At 44.6% G+C, this 14,520-nt stretch overlaps 1 protein-coding gene across 1 annotated transcript in view; it reads right to left on the bottom strand.

The window, feature by feature from the left end:
• Window positions 1-7,658, bottom strand: part of MIB1 (MIB E3 ubiquitin protein ligase 1) — a 142,739-nt gene extending 135,081 nt beyond the window's left edge. Inside the window, exon 1 of the mRNA XM_089678377.1 lies at window positions 7,218-7,658. Coding sequence (XP_089534503.1) covers window positions 7,218-7,446 — 229 coding nt within the window. The 5' untranslated portion in view covers window positions 7,447-7,658. The remainder of the gene's footprint in view (window positions 1-7,217) is intronic.
• Window positions 7,659-14,520: the final 6,862 nt, after the last annotated feature.

Genomic DNA, 14,520 nt, shown 5'->3' with positions numbered 1-14,520 from the left:
AGACATGCATTTCTTCTGAATGCTTTGTTGCTATTCTGTCTCTCAGTGTTACAATACACCTACCATTCCATTTTTAGACTGATCATTTCTTTGTGAGTGGGCAAACATTCAAAATCAGCAGGGGATCAAATACTTATTACCTTCACTATATTATATATATATATATATATATATATATATACATATATATATATATATATATATATATATATATACACACACACACACACACACACACATATACATACACGTACATATACATACACGTACATATACATACATACACACGTGATTTTGCGCACCCCTGCCGCCCTGTAGCACTGTAGCAGTATATCAGCTATAGGGCGGTCAGGATGTGGTTAAAAAAAAACAACACAAGTAGCATCTTTGGAGGAGGATCTACCTGGTTAGAGAAAAAGTGCAGAACATAAAAGGTATCCTGTTCCTGTCACATGAAGACATACATGAATTAGTGTTCCTGCATTTGCATTATTTCAATGCAGAGAGAAAAAAGGATGAACACTTGAACTCAAATGAGATTATAATATATATATATCTGTTATCCACTCATCGCTTAAAGTAGCAGAGCAAGCACCACTTGTAAGTTTTGTGCAATACATACAGTGCCTTGAAAAAGTATTCATACCCCTTGAAATTTTCCACATTTTGGCATGTTACAACCACATAAGTAAATGTATTTTATTGAGATTTTGTGTGATAGACCAACACAAAGTGGCACATAATTGAGAGGTGGAAGGAAGATGATAAATGGTTTTCAACATTTTTTACAAATAAATATCTGAAAAGTTTGGCGTGCATTTGTAGTCAGCCCCCTTTACTCTGATACCCCTACCTAAAATCTAGTGGAACCAATTGTCTTCAGAAGTCACCTAATTAGAAGTCCATCTGTGTATAATTTAATCTCAGTATCAATACAGCTGTTCTGTGAAGCCCTCAGAGGTTTGTTAGAGAACATTAGTGAACAAACAGCATCATGAAGGCCAAGGAACACATCAGACAGGTCAGGGATAAAGTTGTGGATAAGTTTAAAGCAGAGTTAGGTTATAAAACAATATCCCAAGCTTTGAACGTATCACGGAGCACTGTTCAATCCATCATCCAAAAATGGAAAGAGTATGGCACAACTGAAATTCTACCAAGACATGGCCATCCACTGAAACTGACAGGCTAGGTAAGGACAGCATTAATCAGAGAAGCAGCCTAGAGGCCCATGGTAACTCTGGAAGAGCTGCAAAGATCCACAGCTCAGGTCGGAGAATCTTTCCACAAGATAACTATTAGTTGTGCCCTCCACAAAACTGGCCTTTATGGAAGAGTGGCAAGAAGAAAGCCATTGTTGAAAGAAAGCCATAAGATGTCCCATTTTCAGTTTTTCGAGAAGCCATGTGGGGGACAGAGCAAACATGTGGAAGAAGATGCTCTGGTCAGATGAGACCAAAATTGAACTTTTTGGCCTAAATGCAAAATACTATGCGTGACAGAAAACTAACACTGCACATCACCCTGAACACACCATTCCCGTGAAACAAAGTGGTGACGTTATTATGTTGTGGGGATGCTTTTCTTCAGCAGGGACAGGGAAGCTGGTCAGAGTTGATGTGAAGATGAACAAAGAACCAGCAAACACAAATGCTCCTGCGCTTGGGGATGCAGGCTACAACCACATTAAGAATGTCCTGGAACATGCACACCTTGCTGCCCTCAAATGGACCGGGGGAATCCAAATATACTGAATGGAGAAAGAACAAAGAGAGGGCGCACAGGCCTAGTGCATTACCATAAAAAATGTTTAATAAGAAATAAAGTAGGTGTTGTACTCACAAACGACAATAAAGTCAAGGCACATCATAAAAGAACAGCTGGGTCAACACCGCGCTGAGTAACAGTCCGCGATAGGGAGTTTAGACATCCAAAAGGTTGACGCGTTTCGAGGACTTGCCTCTTCCTCAGAGCCACTGTGACTCTGAGGAAGAGGCAAGTCCTCTTCCTCATATCTTTATTTCTTATTAAACATTTTTTATGGTAATGCACTAGGCCTGTGCGCCCTCTCTTTGTTGATGTGAAGATGGATGGAGCCAAATACAGGACAATCTTAGAAGAAAACCTGTTAGAGTATGCAAAATAATTGAGACTGGGGTGGAGGTTCACCTTCCAGCAGGAAAACGACCCTAAACATACTGCCAGAGCTACAATGGAATGGTTAAGAGCAAAGCATATTCATGTGTTGGATTTGGGTCTGGACTTTGACTGGTCCATTCTAATTGAGAATCTGTGGCAAGACTTGAAAATTGCTGTTCACAGACTATCTCCATCCAATCTGACAGAGCAAAGAAGAATGGACAAAAACTTCACTCTCTAGATGTGCAAAGCTGGTAGAGACATACCCAAAAAGACTTGCAGCTGTAAATTGCAGCAAAAGGTGGTTCTACAAAGTATTGACTCAGAGGGGCTGAATACAAATACACGCCACACTTTTCAGATATTTGTAAAAAATGTTGAAAACCATTTATCATTTCCTTCCACTTCACAATTATGTGCTGTTTTGTGTTGGTCTATCACATAAAATCCCAATAAAATACATTTACGTTTTTGGTTGTAACATGACAAAATGCGAAAACTTTCAAGAGCTATGAATACTTTTTCAAGGCACTGTAAGATGCCTCTATATGGCAAGTCTGCATTGTAGAACATCACATCATCACACACCTGATCTGCCTTATAGACAACGAATATTTCTGATTCAAAACTAAAAACACCCAAAAAGCCATGCCCTTAGAACCTATTTGCCAAATGTGTAAAAAGCAATAAGTCCAAGCCTTTACCGATTTATGTATTAACAATACAGCAACTCTGAATCCTATGATTTGCAGACGGTTTCAAACAGAGCTGTGGACAGCAGTACAATTTTACAGGGCTTCTAATCCTGCACCATTCTATCCAAATCCATACACAAAATTACTGTAAGAAAGTATTTATAAAATGCACCAGACTAATGCAGGCCTTAGACATGTCGAAAACCGGCGTAAAAAAAAAAAAAAAAAAAAAAAAAAAAAAAAAAAAAAAAAAAAAAAAAATCGGCCGATTTTTGTCCCGTCTACAGCCGGCATTTAATTACTTCTGTCCCTTGCAGAGAGCTCCGCTATTTTATTTGACACGAAAAAGTATTGCGGTTGCAACAATGTATCCATTTGTATCCATTTCAGATACAGATGTTTTTCATCGGATACAAATAGATACATTGTTGCAAATGCAATACTTTTTCATGTCAAATATTCCTATTCTTTTTCTTCTTTTTGCAGGTCACTGCTCATGCACAGATTTTTTATCGGAAAAACGATCGGCCGATTTGCCCATCATTGCCGGGAAAATTAGCACATTTTTTTCCAACTTTACTGATAAAAAAATGTGCCAAAACCCCAAAAAATGGCCGACCAATTAACCCACTAACGGTGCAAAAATTGGCCGATTTTTTTTTTCTGGCCAAAAATCGGCCGATTTTCGACCAGTCTATGGCCTGCATAATTAGCCCTTTCCTCCAAATACTGGTCTGTAGTCATAATCCTATCTGTGATAAATAGATGCTCTGATACATGCATATCTGTCAATATTATACAAATAAAAAGGACCATTGTGATATACTGATGCAGAATAGTAAAAACTGGAATAAAGGAAAAAAAATCAGCTAAAGTTTCTGCACTGAGTTTTTAATCTACACAACAAAAATAATAGTGTCTTTGCCACAGCTTTTCGTCCCTTAAAAAACAGCACCAGTGTCTCATAAAATAAAAAAAAGACTTGTGTCTGAGATCTCATTGTCATTTTTGAGTCCATGCAATCCCCAAACTGTTCCACTATTTAGACAAAGAATGACATCACCACTGACATCCCTGATAGCTGCCAAATGATTGGTCATTACAATTTGAAATGAACCAACTGCTCCTTGAAAGCTAGCTATGTGACAGCTGTTCATGAATCTGTGTAGAATCAATGAATGAATACACACAGGCTGCAGAAAGATGCAACGGATTACATATATTGCCATTCTTGTATCATTACCATTAAATTGCTATCAATTTAGGGTACACGTAACCAAATTATCAATCGCTGTTTATATGTGTTCTTTTGATGCTAAATAAAGTTATATGTTTCCACGCCTTTCAAAATAAGACTAAGGCAAGCATAACACAAGATTACAAAGTATAAGCTTGGACCAAACAATTCGGAAACCCAAAATATATTTTCCTTTGTTCTCAACTACACCACATCACACGTTATAATGTACCTTTCCTGTGATGGGCTGCCTAAGCCTCGAACACACTGACAAACACGTGAGTTTCCAGGACATTTCCTAACACATACAAATACATGCCATGATAATACCGGTATCATTTACATGAAATTCGGTGTAATCAGTTTAGCTGTGTTTAGAGAAAACAGGTTTCTGAGTGTGGTGGGCAGAACAGATAGTCTGAATGCATCTAAATGCAAGTAAACGCAGGAGAACGTGGTCTAGGAGGTATAACATTTGTTCATACTTCCCAGATAATTTCTCTTGTCTAGGATAATGTCACTGCCTGCATCACATGAGCACTTCCCATTGGCTGTCCAGAACTACGGTCCTCACAGAACCACGAAGAAGAGCAACAAGTGGTCTTGTACACATTCGCAGCACTGAGTTAGGCTGACCATACATTAAACAATTTTCTTGTACAATTTTCCTTTACATTTTCCAAAACCATATTATGAGGTCAAACCTAAACACTCAATTTGTGTGCAATCAAGCAGGCCCTTGCACTACATAGCTGAAGGTAAATCTAAAGGAAATTGAACAAGCAAATTGTATAATGTATGGCCAGCTTTAGCAGTACCTAGCACCCAGAAACTGTAGTGGCGAGGAAACTGAATGGTGGACTTAGGCCAAGTAAAGAAAAACAAATAACCTTACAGCAAAGCAAATGCAAGGGGCTAGCACACACGCATGTGTTGTGGTGTAAATGGGCCTTTAAAAGAGAAGTGAAGGGCTCACCTTTTATTTTGGGGTGCTTGGTGATGCCACTGGAGCACACCTCACTATTACTTAGAAAACGGAAATTCTATGTGGAGGGCTAACGTTTATGGTGTTATGGGATCCTGACAGTATTGTCGGGAGCCTCCACACTTGTCTCTGCTCCTAATTACTAGTTTTCGTTGCAGGTGTTCAATCCTTCAGTACAGTAGCTAAGTGGTTAGCACTTCCGCCTAGCAGCACTAAGGTCATTGGCTCGATTCCCAACTACGGCACTAGCTGCATGGAGTTTGCATGTTTTTCCTGTACCTTTGTGGGTTTCCTCTGGATACTCCAGTTTCTTCCCACACTCCAAAGACATGCTGGTAGGTTAATTGGTTCCTGTCTAAACTGGCCCTAGTATGTATGAATGTGAGTTAGGGACCTTAGATTGTAAGCTCCTTGAGGATGTACAATATATGTAAAGTGCTGTGTAAATGGATGGCGGAAAAAAATGAGGGGCCATATCACAGGCTCTGTCCCCCACTTCCTTCAAAACACGGACTGTTGCTCACAATGTGCTGAGAACTTGAGGGATAGGGACTGATGTGAATGTACAATATATATGTAAAGCACTGTGTAAAGTGATGGCGCTATATAAGTACATGAAATAAATAAATAATAAACTGGTTTACTGATACTGAAATTGTACAATGACAAAGGGTGGGGTTAAAGGATAAGTTCACCTTTTTTTTGCAGGTAAAAAATGTGCATTTATTATTTTTGTCTGCAGGAGCCTAGAATGCATTGCTCCAGAGATCAGTAGATCGCAATGTCATGCAGGTCTCCGGCAGACCTGTCAGTACATCTGTGTGCGCGGCTGAAGCTATGGGAATAGGTTATTTTTTCCACCCGAAATGTTCCCAAAGGTGAACTTATCCTTTACGATTATTCTGTCAGAGGGTAATTTCTGACGTTGCATTTGTGCAGGTCATAATCCTCCTTTAAAGTCAACAAGATATTTTAATAAGAACAAACCTGGTCCCTGTAAAACCTACTACAAAATACTGTAGGTATAATAAAGATAAGCTCCACCATACAAATATGAATATACTTTACACCCACTTACATACAATGACATGTGTCATCCAGTTCAGATGTCCAAATCTACATGAGAGCAAGCCTGTATGATCAGACCTGCAACCAAAGGCCTAAGACTGAATTACTATTAAATCATAAACAATCGACAGTAACAGGATACACTCTGCCACCAAGGTGATGGAGAACCATGCCCTGCACAGTGTGAGCTGAGTGTGTTTACCACATAGCAAAGCCCAGTGCTGGCTCTTCATCCCTATTATATAGCAGATCCCAGCGCTCCTGATGCCTCCTATATAGCAGATCCCAGTGCCATCTCCTGATCCCTCCGTTGTAGTAGATTCCAGTGTTGGCTGCTGATCCCTCCTCTACACAGCAGATCCCATTGCTGGCTCCTGATCCCTCCTATAAAGCAGATCCCAGTGCTGACCTCTGATCCCTTCTACATAGCAGATCCAAATGCAGATTTCTTATACCCCCTACATAGCAGATCCCAGTGCAGATATCTTATCCCTCCTACTCAACAGACCCCAGTGCAGTCTCCTGATCCCTCCTACATAGCAGATGCCAGTGCTGACTTCTGATCCCTCCTATATAGTGGATCCCAGTGCTGACTTCTGATCCCTGCTACACAACAGATCCCAGTGCTGACTTCTGATCCCTGCTACACAACAGATCCCAGTGCTGACTTCTGATCCCTGCTACACAACAGATCCCAGTGCTGACTTCTGATCCCTGCTACACAACAGATCCCAGTGCTGACTCTTGATCCCTACTATATAGCTGAACCCAATGCCATCTCCTGATCCTTCTAATATAGTAGATCTTAGTGCTGTCTCCTGATACCTATATATCAGACTCCAGTGCTGTCTCCTGATCCCGCTATGTAGTAGATCCCAGTGCTCCTGATCCCTCCTACACACCAGATCCCAGTGCTGTCTCCTATGCAGTAGATCCCAGTGCTCCTGATCCCTCCTACACATCAGATCCCAGTGCTCCTGATCCCTCCTACACATCAGATCCCAGTGCTGTCTCCTATGCAGTAGATCGCAGTGCTCCTGCCCCCGTGTAGATCCCGGCGTCGCCTGCTGTCCCGGCTGGTGGGTGGTCTTACCGGTGGGCGCACTGTCCAGCACTCTCAGGTCGTAGGCCCCGGAGCAGCGATAGTTGGCAGCGGTTCCGTTGTCCCAGACCACCACCACCTCCTCCGGGCTCTCGAAGCTCCGCACGGTGCCCACATGCCCCTCTCCGCCGTCCTGCTTGCCCCACTTCCAGTCCGGGCCCCGGGCTACCCTGGCCCCCACTCCTTCCACCATGACCCGGTTATTGCGGGAGCCGCTCATTCCCCGGGAAGGATTCAGGGACCGAGGGCCCGGCCGCCTCACTTTCCCCCGGCAGTCGGGCTATGTAATGAGGGGTAGGACTCCTCCGGTACAGCGCTCCCGTCCTGGAAACTAAACTTTCCCCGAGAGAAGAGCAGGCCAGCGAACCGGGCCCGGATACCAACAGCTCAGCGCCTCCGAGACTGCGCAGCAGCCTGGGAGGCGTGGGAACCGGCGCGCCCCCTGCCTGAGGAGACAGGGACGCGCCTGCGCTGATTGCAAGCTTCGAGAGCGCGCGTGGCTGTGTAAGGCCCGGGCGCCTCAGAGACGTCTGAGTCTTTGTTGTGTCTTATCTCTCCTCACATTACAATGGATGACTGAGGTTACTGAAATGGTCACAATAGAGCGCATTTCAGGGAACAAAGAACATTTTCCGTTATTTTTTACCAGCAACCTTCACAATGCATTAAAACACTTCAGTATAAGGTTTGAACCACTTGCTCCCCTGAGGATTTCTCCCCCCCCCCCCCCATCAGGCCATTTTTTGCATTATGGCGCTGCGTAAATTTAACTGACAATTGCGCGGTCATGCAACACTGCATCCAAATAAAATTTATGTTCTTTTTCCTACTAAATTCGTTATTTTTGGTGGTATTTGATTGCCTGGTGCATTTTTTATTTTTTGTGCTATAAAGAAAAAACGACAATTTTGAGAAAAAAAAAATTTTTTTACTGTTTGCTATTAACTAGTTGCCGACCGCAGATAGCCGAATGACGGCTGCACTGCGGCCGGCCAGTTCTGGGTGGACGTCATATGACGTCCTCCCAGAACGCGCTCTCCTGCGCGCCCCAGGGGGCGCGCACCCGGCGATCTCCGTGATCGCTGTGTCCTACGGACACAGCTGATCACGTGATGTGGTAAAAGGCCAATCACAGCGGCCTTTTACCACGTGATCAGCGGTGTCCAATGACACGCTGATCACAGGGAAATGCAATTGCCGGTTCTCGGCAGCACTTTCCTCACGCTGTCAGATTGTGAGGAAAGTACTGCTGAAAACCGGCAGTTGTCAGAGCGAGGATCGGCACCGATCATCAGGGCACTGATGATCAGTGCCCTGATGATCGGTGCCCAGCAGTGCCACCCACAAATTCTGCCCACCTGTGCCCAGCAGTGCGCCCACTAGCTCCACCCACCTGTGCCCAGCAATGCACCCACCTGTGCCACTCTGCAGTGTCACACACCTGTGCCCAGAAGTGCCACCTACCTGTGCCCAGCAGTGCCACCCACCTGTGCCCACCCACCAGTGCCACCCACCTGTGCCCACCAGTGCCACCCACCAGTGCAGCCCAGCAGTGCTGCCAGTCAGTGCCACCAGTCAGTGCCCCGGGGTTGTACCAGTCAGTGCCGCCAGTCAGTGCCCAGCAGTGATGCCAGTCAGTATCGTCTATCAGTACCCATCATCAGTGTCACCTATCAGTGCTGCATATTAGTGCCGCCTATCCGTGACACCTCATTAGTGCTGCCTATCAGTACCGCCTATCCGTGCCACCTCATTAGTACTGCCTATCAGTGCCCTTTAGTGCTGCCTATCAGTGCCCATCAGTGCCGCCTATCAGTGCCCATCAGTGCTGCCTCATCAACGCACATCAGTGAAGGAGAAAAATTACCTGTTTGAAAAATTTTATAATAGAAACAAAGAAACTTTTTTTTTCAAATTTTTTGCACTTTTTTTGTTTATAGCGCAAAAAGTAAAGTGCCCAGTGGCGATTAAATACCACCAAAAGAAAGCTCTATTTGTGAGAAAAATATGATCAAAATTTCATATGGGTAAAATTTTGCATGACCGCGCAATTGTCAATCAAAGTGCGGCAGCGCGGAAAGCTGAAAATTGGCCTGGTAAATAAGGGGGTATAAGTGCCTGGTAGGCAAGTGGTTAAACATATCCAGTATAAAAATGTAAAAAATCAAATTTCGTCATAAATTTAGGCCAAAATGTATTCTGCTACATGTCTTTGCTAAACAAAATCCCAATACGTGTAAATTAATTGGTTTACGTGAAAGTTATAGCACCTATAAATGGTGGTATATACAGGTGAAACTCGAAAAATTTGAATATCGTGCAAAAGTTCATTTATTTCAGTAATGCAACTTAAAAGGTGAAACTAATATATGAGATAGACTCATTACATGCAAAGCAAGATAGTTTAAGCCGTGATTTGTCATAAGTGTGATGATTATGTCTTACAGCTCATGAAAACCCCAAATACACAATCTCAAAAAATTAGAATATTGTGAAAAGGTGCAATATTCTAGGCTCAAAGTGTCCCACTCTAATCAGCTAATAAAGCCATAACACCTGCAAAGGGTTCCTGAGCCTTTAAATGGTCTCTCAGTCTGGTTCAGTAGGAATCACAATCATGGGAAAGTCTGCTGACCTGACAGTTGTGCAGAAAACCATCACTGACACCATCCATAAGGAGGGAAAGCCTCAAAAGGTAATTACAAAAGAAGTTGGATGTTCCCAAAGTGCTGTATCAAAGCACATTAATAGAAAGTTATATGGAAGGGAAAAGTGTGGAAGAAAAAGGTGCACAAGCAGCAGGGATGACCGCAGCCTGGAGAGGATTGTCAGGAAAAGGCCATTCAAAAGTGTTGGGGACTTTCACAAGGAGTGGACTGAGGCTGGAGTCAATGAATCAAGAGCCACCACACACAGACGTATCCTGGACATGGGCTTCAAATGTCGTATTCCTCTTGTCAAGCCGCTCCTAAACAACAAACAACATAAAAAGCGTCCTACCTGGGCTAAAGAAAAACAGACCTGGTCTGTTGCTCAGTGGTCCAAAGTCCTCTTTTCTGATGAGAGCAACTTTTGCATCTCATTTGGAAACCAAGGACCCAGAGTATGGAGGAAGAATGGAGAGGCACACACTGCAAGATGCTTGAAGTCCAGTGTGAAGTTTCCACAGTCTGTGTTGATTTGGGGAGCCATGTCATCTGCTGGTGTTGGTCCACTGTGCTTCAATAAGTCCAGAGTCAACGCAGCCATCTACCAGGAGATTTTGGAGCACTTCATGCTTGCTTCCGCAGACGAGCTTTATGGGGATGCTGACTTCATTTTCCAGCAGGACTTGGCACCTGCCCACACTGCCAAAAGCACCAATACCTGGTTCAATGACTGTGGGATTACTGTGCTTGATTGGCCAGCAAACTCGCCTGACCTGAACCCTATAGAGAATCTATGGGGCATTGCCAAGAGAAAGATGAGAGACATGAGACCGAACAATGCAGAAGAGCTGAAGGCCGCTATTGAAGCATCCTGGTCTTCCATAACACCTCAGCAGTGCCACAGGCTGATAGCTTCCATGCCATGCCGCATTGAGGCAGTAATTGCTGCAAAAGGGGCCCAAACCAAGTACTGAGTACATATGCATGCTTATACTTTTCAGAGGTCCGATATTGTTCTGTGTACAATCCTTGTTTTATTGATTGCATGTAATAATCTAATTTTCTGAGATTGTGGATTTGGGGTTTTCATGAGCTGTAAGCCATAATCATCACAATTATGACAAATCACGGCTTGAACTATCTTGCTTTGCATGTAATGAGTCTATCTCATATATTAGTTTCACCTTTTAAGTTGCATTACTGAAATAAATGAACTTTTGCACCATATTCAAATTTTTAAAGTTTCACCTGTATGCACTTTAAGTTTGATGGATTTATAATGATGTAAAATGGTTTATGTTATAGTGGTGTCTGAATAATTTTCATGATTTTTGATCATTGTATTAATAGGATAGCATCTGTATTGTTCACATATTCACAGATTGATTAACTCACTGTGACGCAGTTTTAATTTAGTTGATAAATAGCTGACAGTAGTTCTAACACTTTTCCCATTTCACTAAGAAAAGGTTTACCTGCTGGAGCATCTTCCTGCCACTCATGATCCTGTTATGAAGGTTTCACCTCACTTCCTGTCCCTCTGAGAGCTTGTGATAGCAACTAGTGAAAGGCAGGGAAGCAACATGCAGTAATAACCATCCTCTATTTTACAGAAAAAGTAGATGTGTTTGTTGCAGTCTACGGTCCCACTATAGAAGTTTACCATCATTTATTTTCCCAGCAGAAAGTGATGAAAACCTCCCTAATGTAGACCTAGACCCCAATAAAAATCCATCAAGGTTTTTATATCTTCTCCACCCTGTCTGTAAATTTAAAATACAGTTTAGTCATTAAAGTGGACCTAAACTCAAAAAGTTCAGATTTACTATGTTATAAGGAACATTTATGTGTTTGTAAAGGCTTTTATATATATATATATATATATATATATATATATTGTTTAAAAATAACAAACATGATATACTTACCTGTTCTGTGTGGATGGAATTGAATAGCGAGGCCCCAACCCTTCTCTTCTGGAGTCCATCATAGGTGCTTCAGGTTCCTTCTCTTCTTTGTGCACCACCATAATAAGTTGTTTGCTATGGGGGACCATGTGCAGCCTCACTCCCAAACTGGGCTCCAAAGACACGCACAACATGACTTGGCCCCGCTCTACCCCCCACTCTCTTCCCACAGGATTTGATTAAGCCAGTGGCTCCTGCTGCCTCAGCAAAGACTGTGAGAGTTGAGGAGAGGGCTGCTACAGCACTGGATCGAGCGAGGACTTGGGTAAGTATTTAGGGCGGTGAGGGGATGATACAAATACTGGGAAATGTTTTACCTTGACCCCTTCACGCCAGCGCCCTTTAAGAGTTTCAGAAGCCGGGAGGCGGGACGGGCGGGGTTTAGGGATCATGTGACTGCCTTGACATCAGTCACATGATCGGGAAAGGTCCCGATTGAAAGAGGAGACCGGGACCTTTCTGTGAGTACCGGACATGTGTGCTGGGAACGCGCGGGGCGCGCGCTCTCAGCACATATTTTTTTTATTAGAACGCAAATGTGCAGCCGCTCGGCGTCTAGGCCCAGACGCCGGGAGGCCGCACATTTGTGTGCAGCCGGCATGAAGAGGTTAATCTGGGGAATGTATTAAAGAGTTACTCGCCACCAGTTGCCACACCCAACCCCTACCTTGCCCCCTGAATACACCCTCGAAAATGATCTCATGAAATGACACTGTTAAATGTTTTATGCAGAATAAAGTGACAAAAATAAAGATCAACAATAACAACTTTAACAATATTAACATAAAGCAATATAAAGGAAAGGAAAATAAGTGCTATACCTCATTTCCACACTACAGCTACGTCCTTTACCCCCCTTTACACCCTCTCCCCCCCCCACAGTCATGCCCTCTACCCCCCTTCACACACACTCCATCCTCCGCAGCCATGTCCTTTACCCCTTAGCACCTCCCACTCCCCCACAGCTATGTCCTTTACCCCCCCTCACAGCCACGTCCTCTACCCCCCTTTACACCCTCTAACCCCCCCACAGCCACGCCCTCTAACCCCCTTCACATACCCCCCACAGCCATGTCCTTTACACCCATTCACACACCCCCACAGCCATGTCCTCTACTCCTCTTCACACACACCCCACCCTCCGCAGCCATGTCCTTTACCCCTTCACACATTCCACTCCCCCACAGCCATGTCCTTTGCCCCCCTTCACCCCCCCACAGCCATGTCCTTTACCCCCCTTCACACCCCCACAGCCATGATCTTTACCCCCTTAACACACACCCCACACTCTGCAGGCATGTCATTTACCTCTTCACACCCCCGACTCCCCCACAGCCATGTCCTCTACCCCCCTTCACCCCCCCTCACAGCCACGTCCTCTACTCCTCTTCACACACACCCCACCCTCTGCAGCCATGTCCTTTACCCCCTTCACACCCCTCCCCCACAGCCACGCCCTTTACCCCCCTTCACACACACCCCACACTCCGCAGCCATGTCCTTTACCTCTTCACGCCCCCCACTCCCCCAAAGCCATGTCCTTTACACACCCCCCATCACACACCCCCTCACAGCCATGTCCTCTACCCCCCTTCACACACATCCCACCTTCCGCAGCCATGTCCTTTACCATCTTCACACCCCCCCTAGAGATAAGTCCTTAACCACCCTTCACCCCCCCCCCCCAGCCATGTCCTCTACCCCCCTTCACTGCTGCCTCCTGGGATCTGCAGTTCTACAACAACTGCATGATGAGGCCCCTCCCCTGTGTGAGGGATTGGTGGACGCCGTCCACTGACACTGGTGGATGTTGCTGTCATCCTGGGTGGACTTAAGAGCTTACAATCTAATGTTATAGCATAGCCCCAGCCCCCTCGAGTGACATCTGCTGATAAAAAAATAATAATGCTGGAGATAACAACTCTGTCATGCCTCTGTGTCATCACTAGCACTGTGGAGTACTACAAGTCCCAGCAAAGATGGTCCTGTGGTCTCTTTCTGGACTATGACAGAAGGAGAGGACCAGACACTGGGCCAGAGGGCCCCCCTCACTGATGCATAACAGCCAGTGTTACTGGGACCGTCAGATCCGCGGGGGAGAGTAGCACAAAGGGGACAATGAAGAATATCTGAGCACCTGACACCCCATCCTCCTCCCCCGGCATCTGACCGCAGGCCGGTCCCACACAAGCCGTGTCCATGCTTTCCAGCTCCTGCAGAATCCTCTAGTGCTCGGTGATGCTCTCCAAACTCCCGCCCTCCGCCAAATTGCTGAGAGCTGGGCAGCCTGGGCAGGGGACAGATGGCTAGTAAAGCAGGAAAGGCAGAGCAAGGCTGGCACAGGACACTGGAGAGCACTCTTGGGACACCCCACTACTCTCAATACAGACATCACACAGGTGATACACAAGAGAAGAGGGGAGGTCATACTGAGGCAGTATTACAGAGGACACATGGTGCAATGCGGAACCTGGGACACACTCGCACCCACGATTTTTCCACTCGCCAAATGCAAGCAGGCGAGTGGAAATTTGGAGGCCAGTATTAAAATATATGTAAACACTCACTTTGTAAAACAACCCCTTTAGGTTAAGATAGAAATGAAAGGCAAAACATTTGTGTATACATATAAAAACATTATAAATACATTTTGTGCTCTTTTATATAATTGATCACTTA

The sequence above is a fragment of the Staurois parvus genome, unplaced genomic scaffold (assembly GCF_062004578.1).
Source record: "Staurois parvus isolate SC_StPar_1 unplaced genomic scaffold, SC_StPar_1.0 ptg000015l, whole genome shotgun sequence".
NCBI classification, from domain to species: domain Eukaryota; kingdom Metazoa; phylum Chordata; class Amphibia; order Anura; family Ranidae; genus Staurois; species Staurois parvus.
The sequence above is the reverse complement of the archived record's forward strand: the minus strand, read 5'-3'. Positions and strand labels throughout refer to the sequence as shown.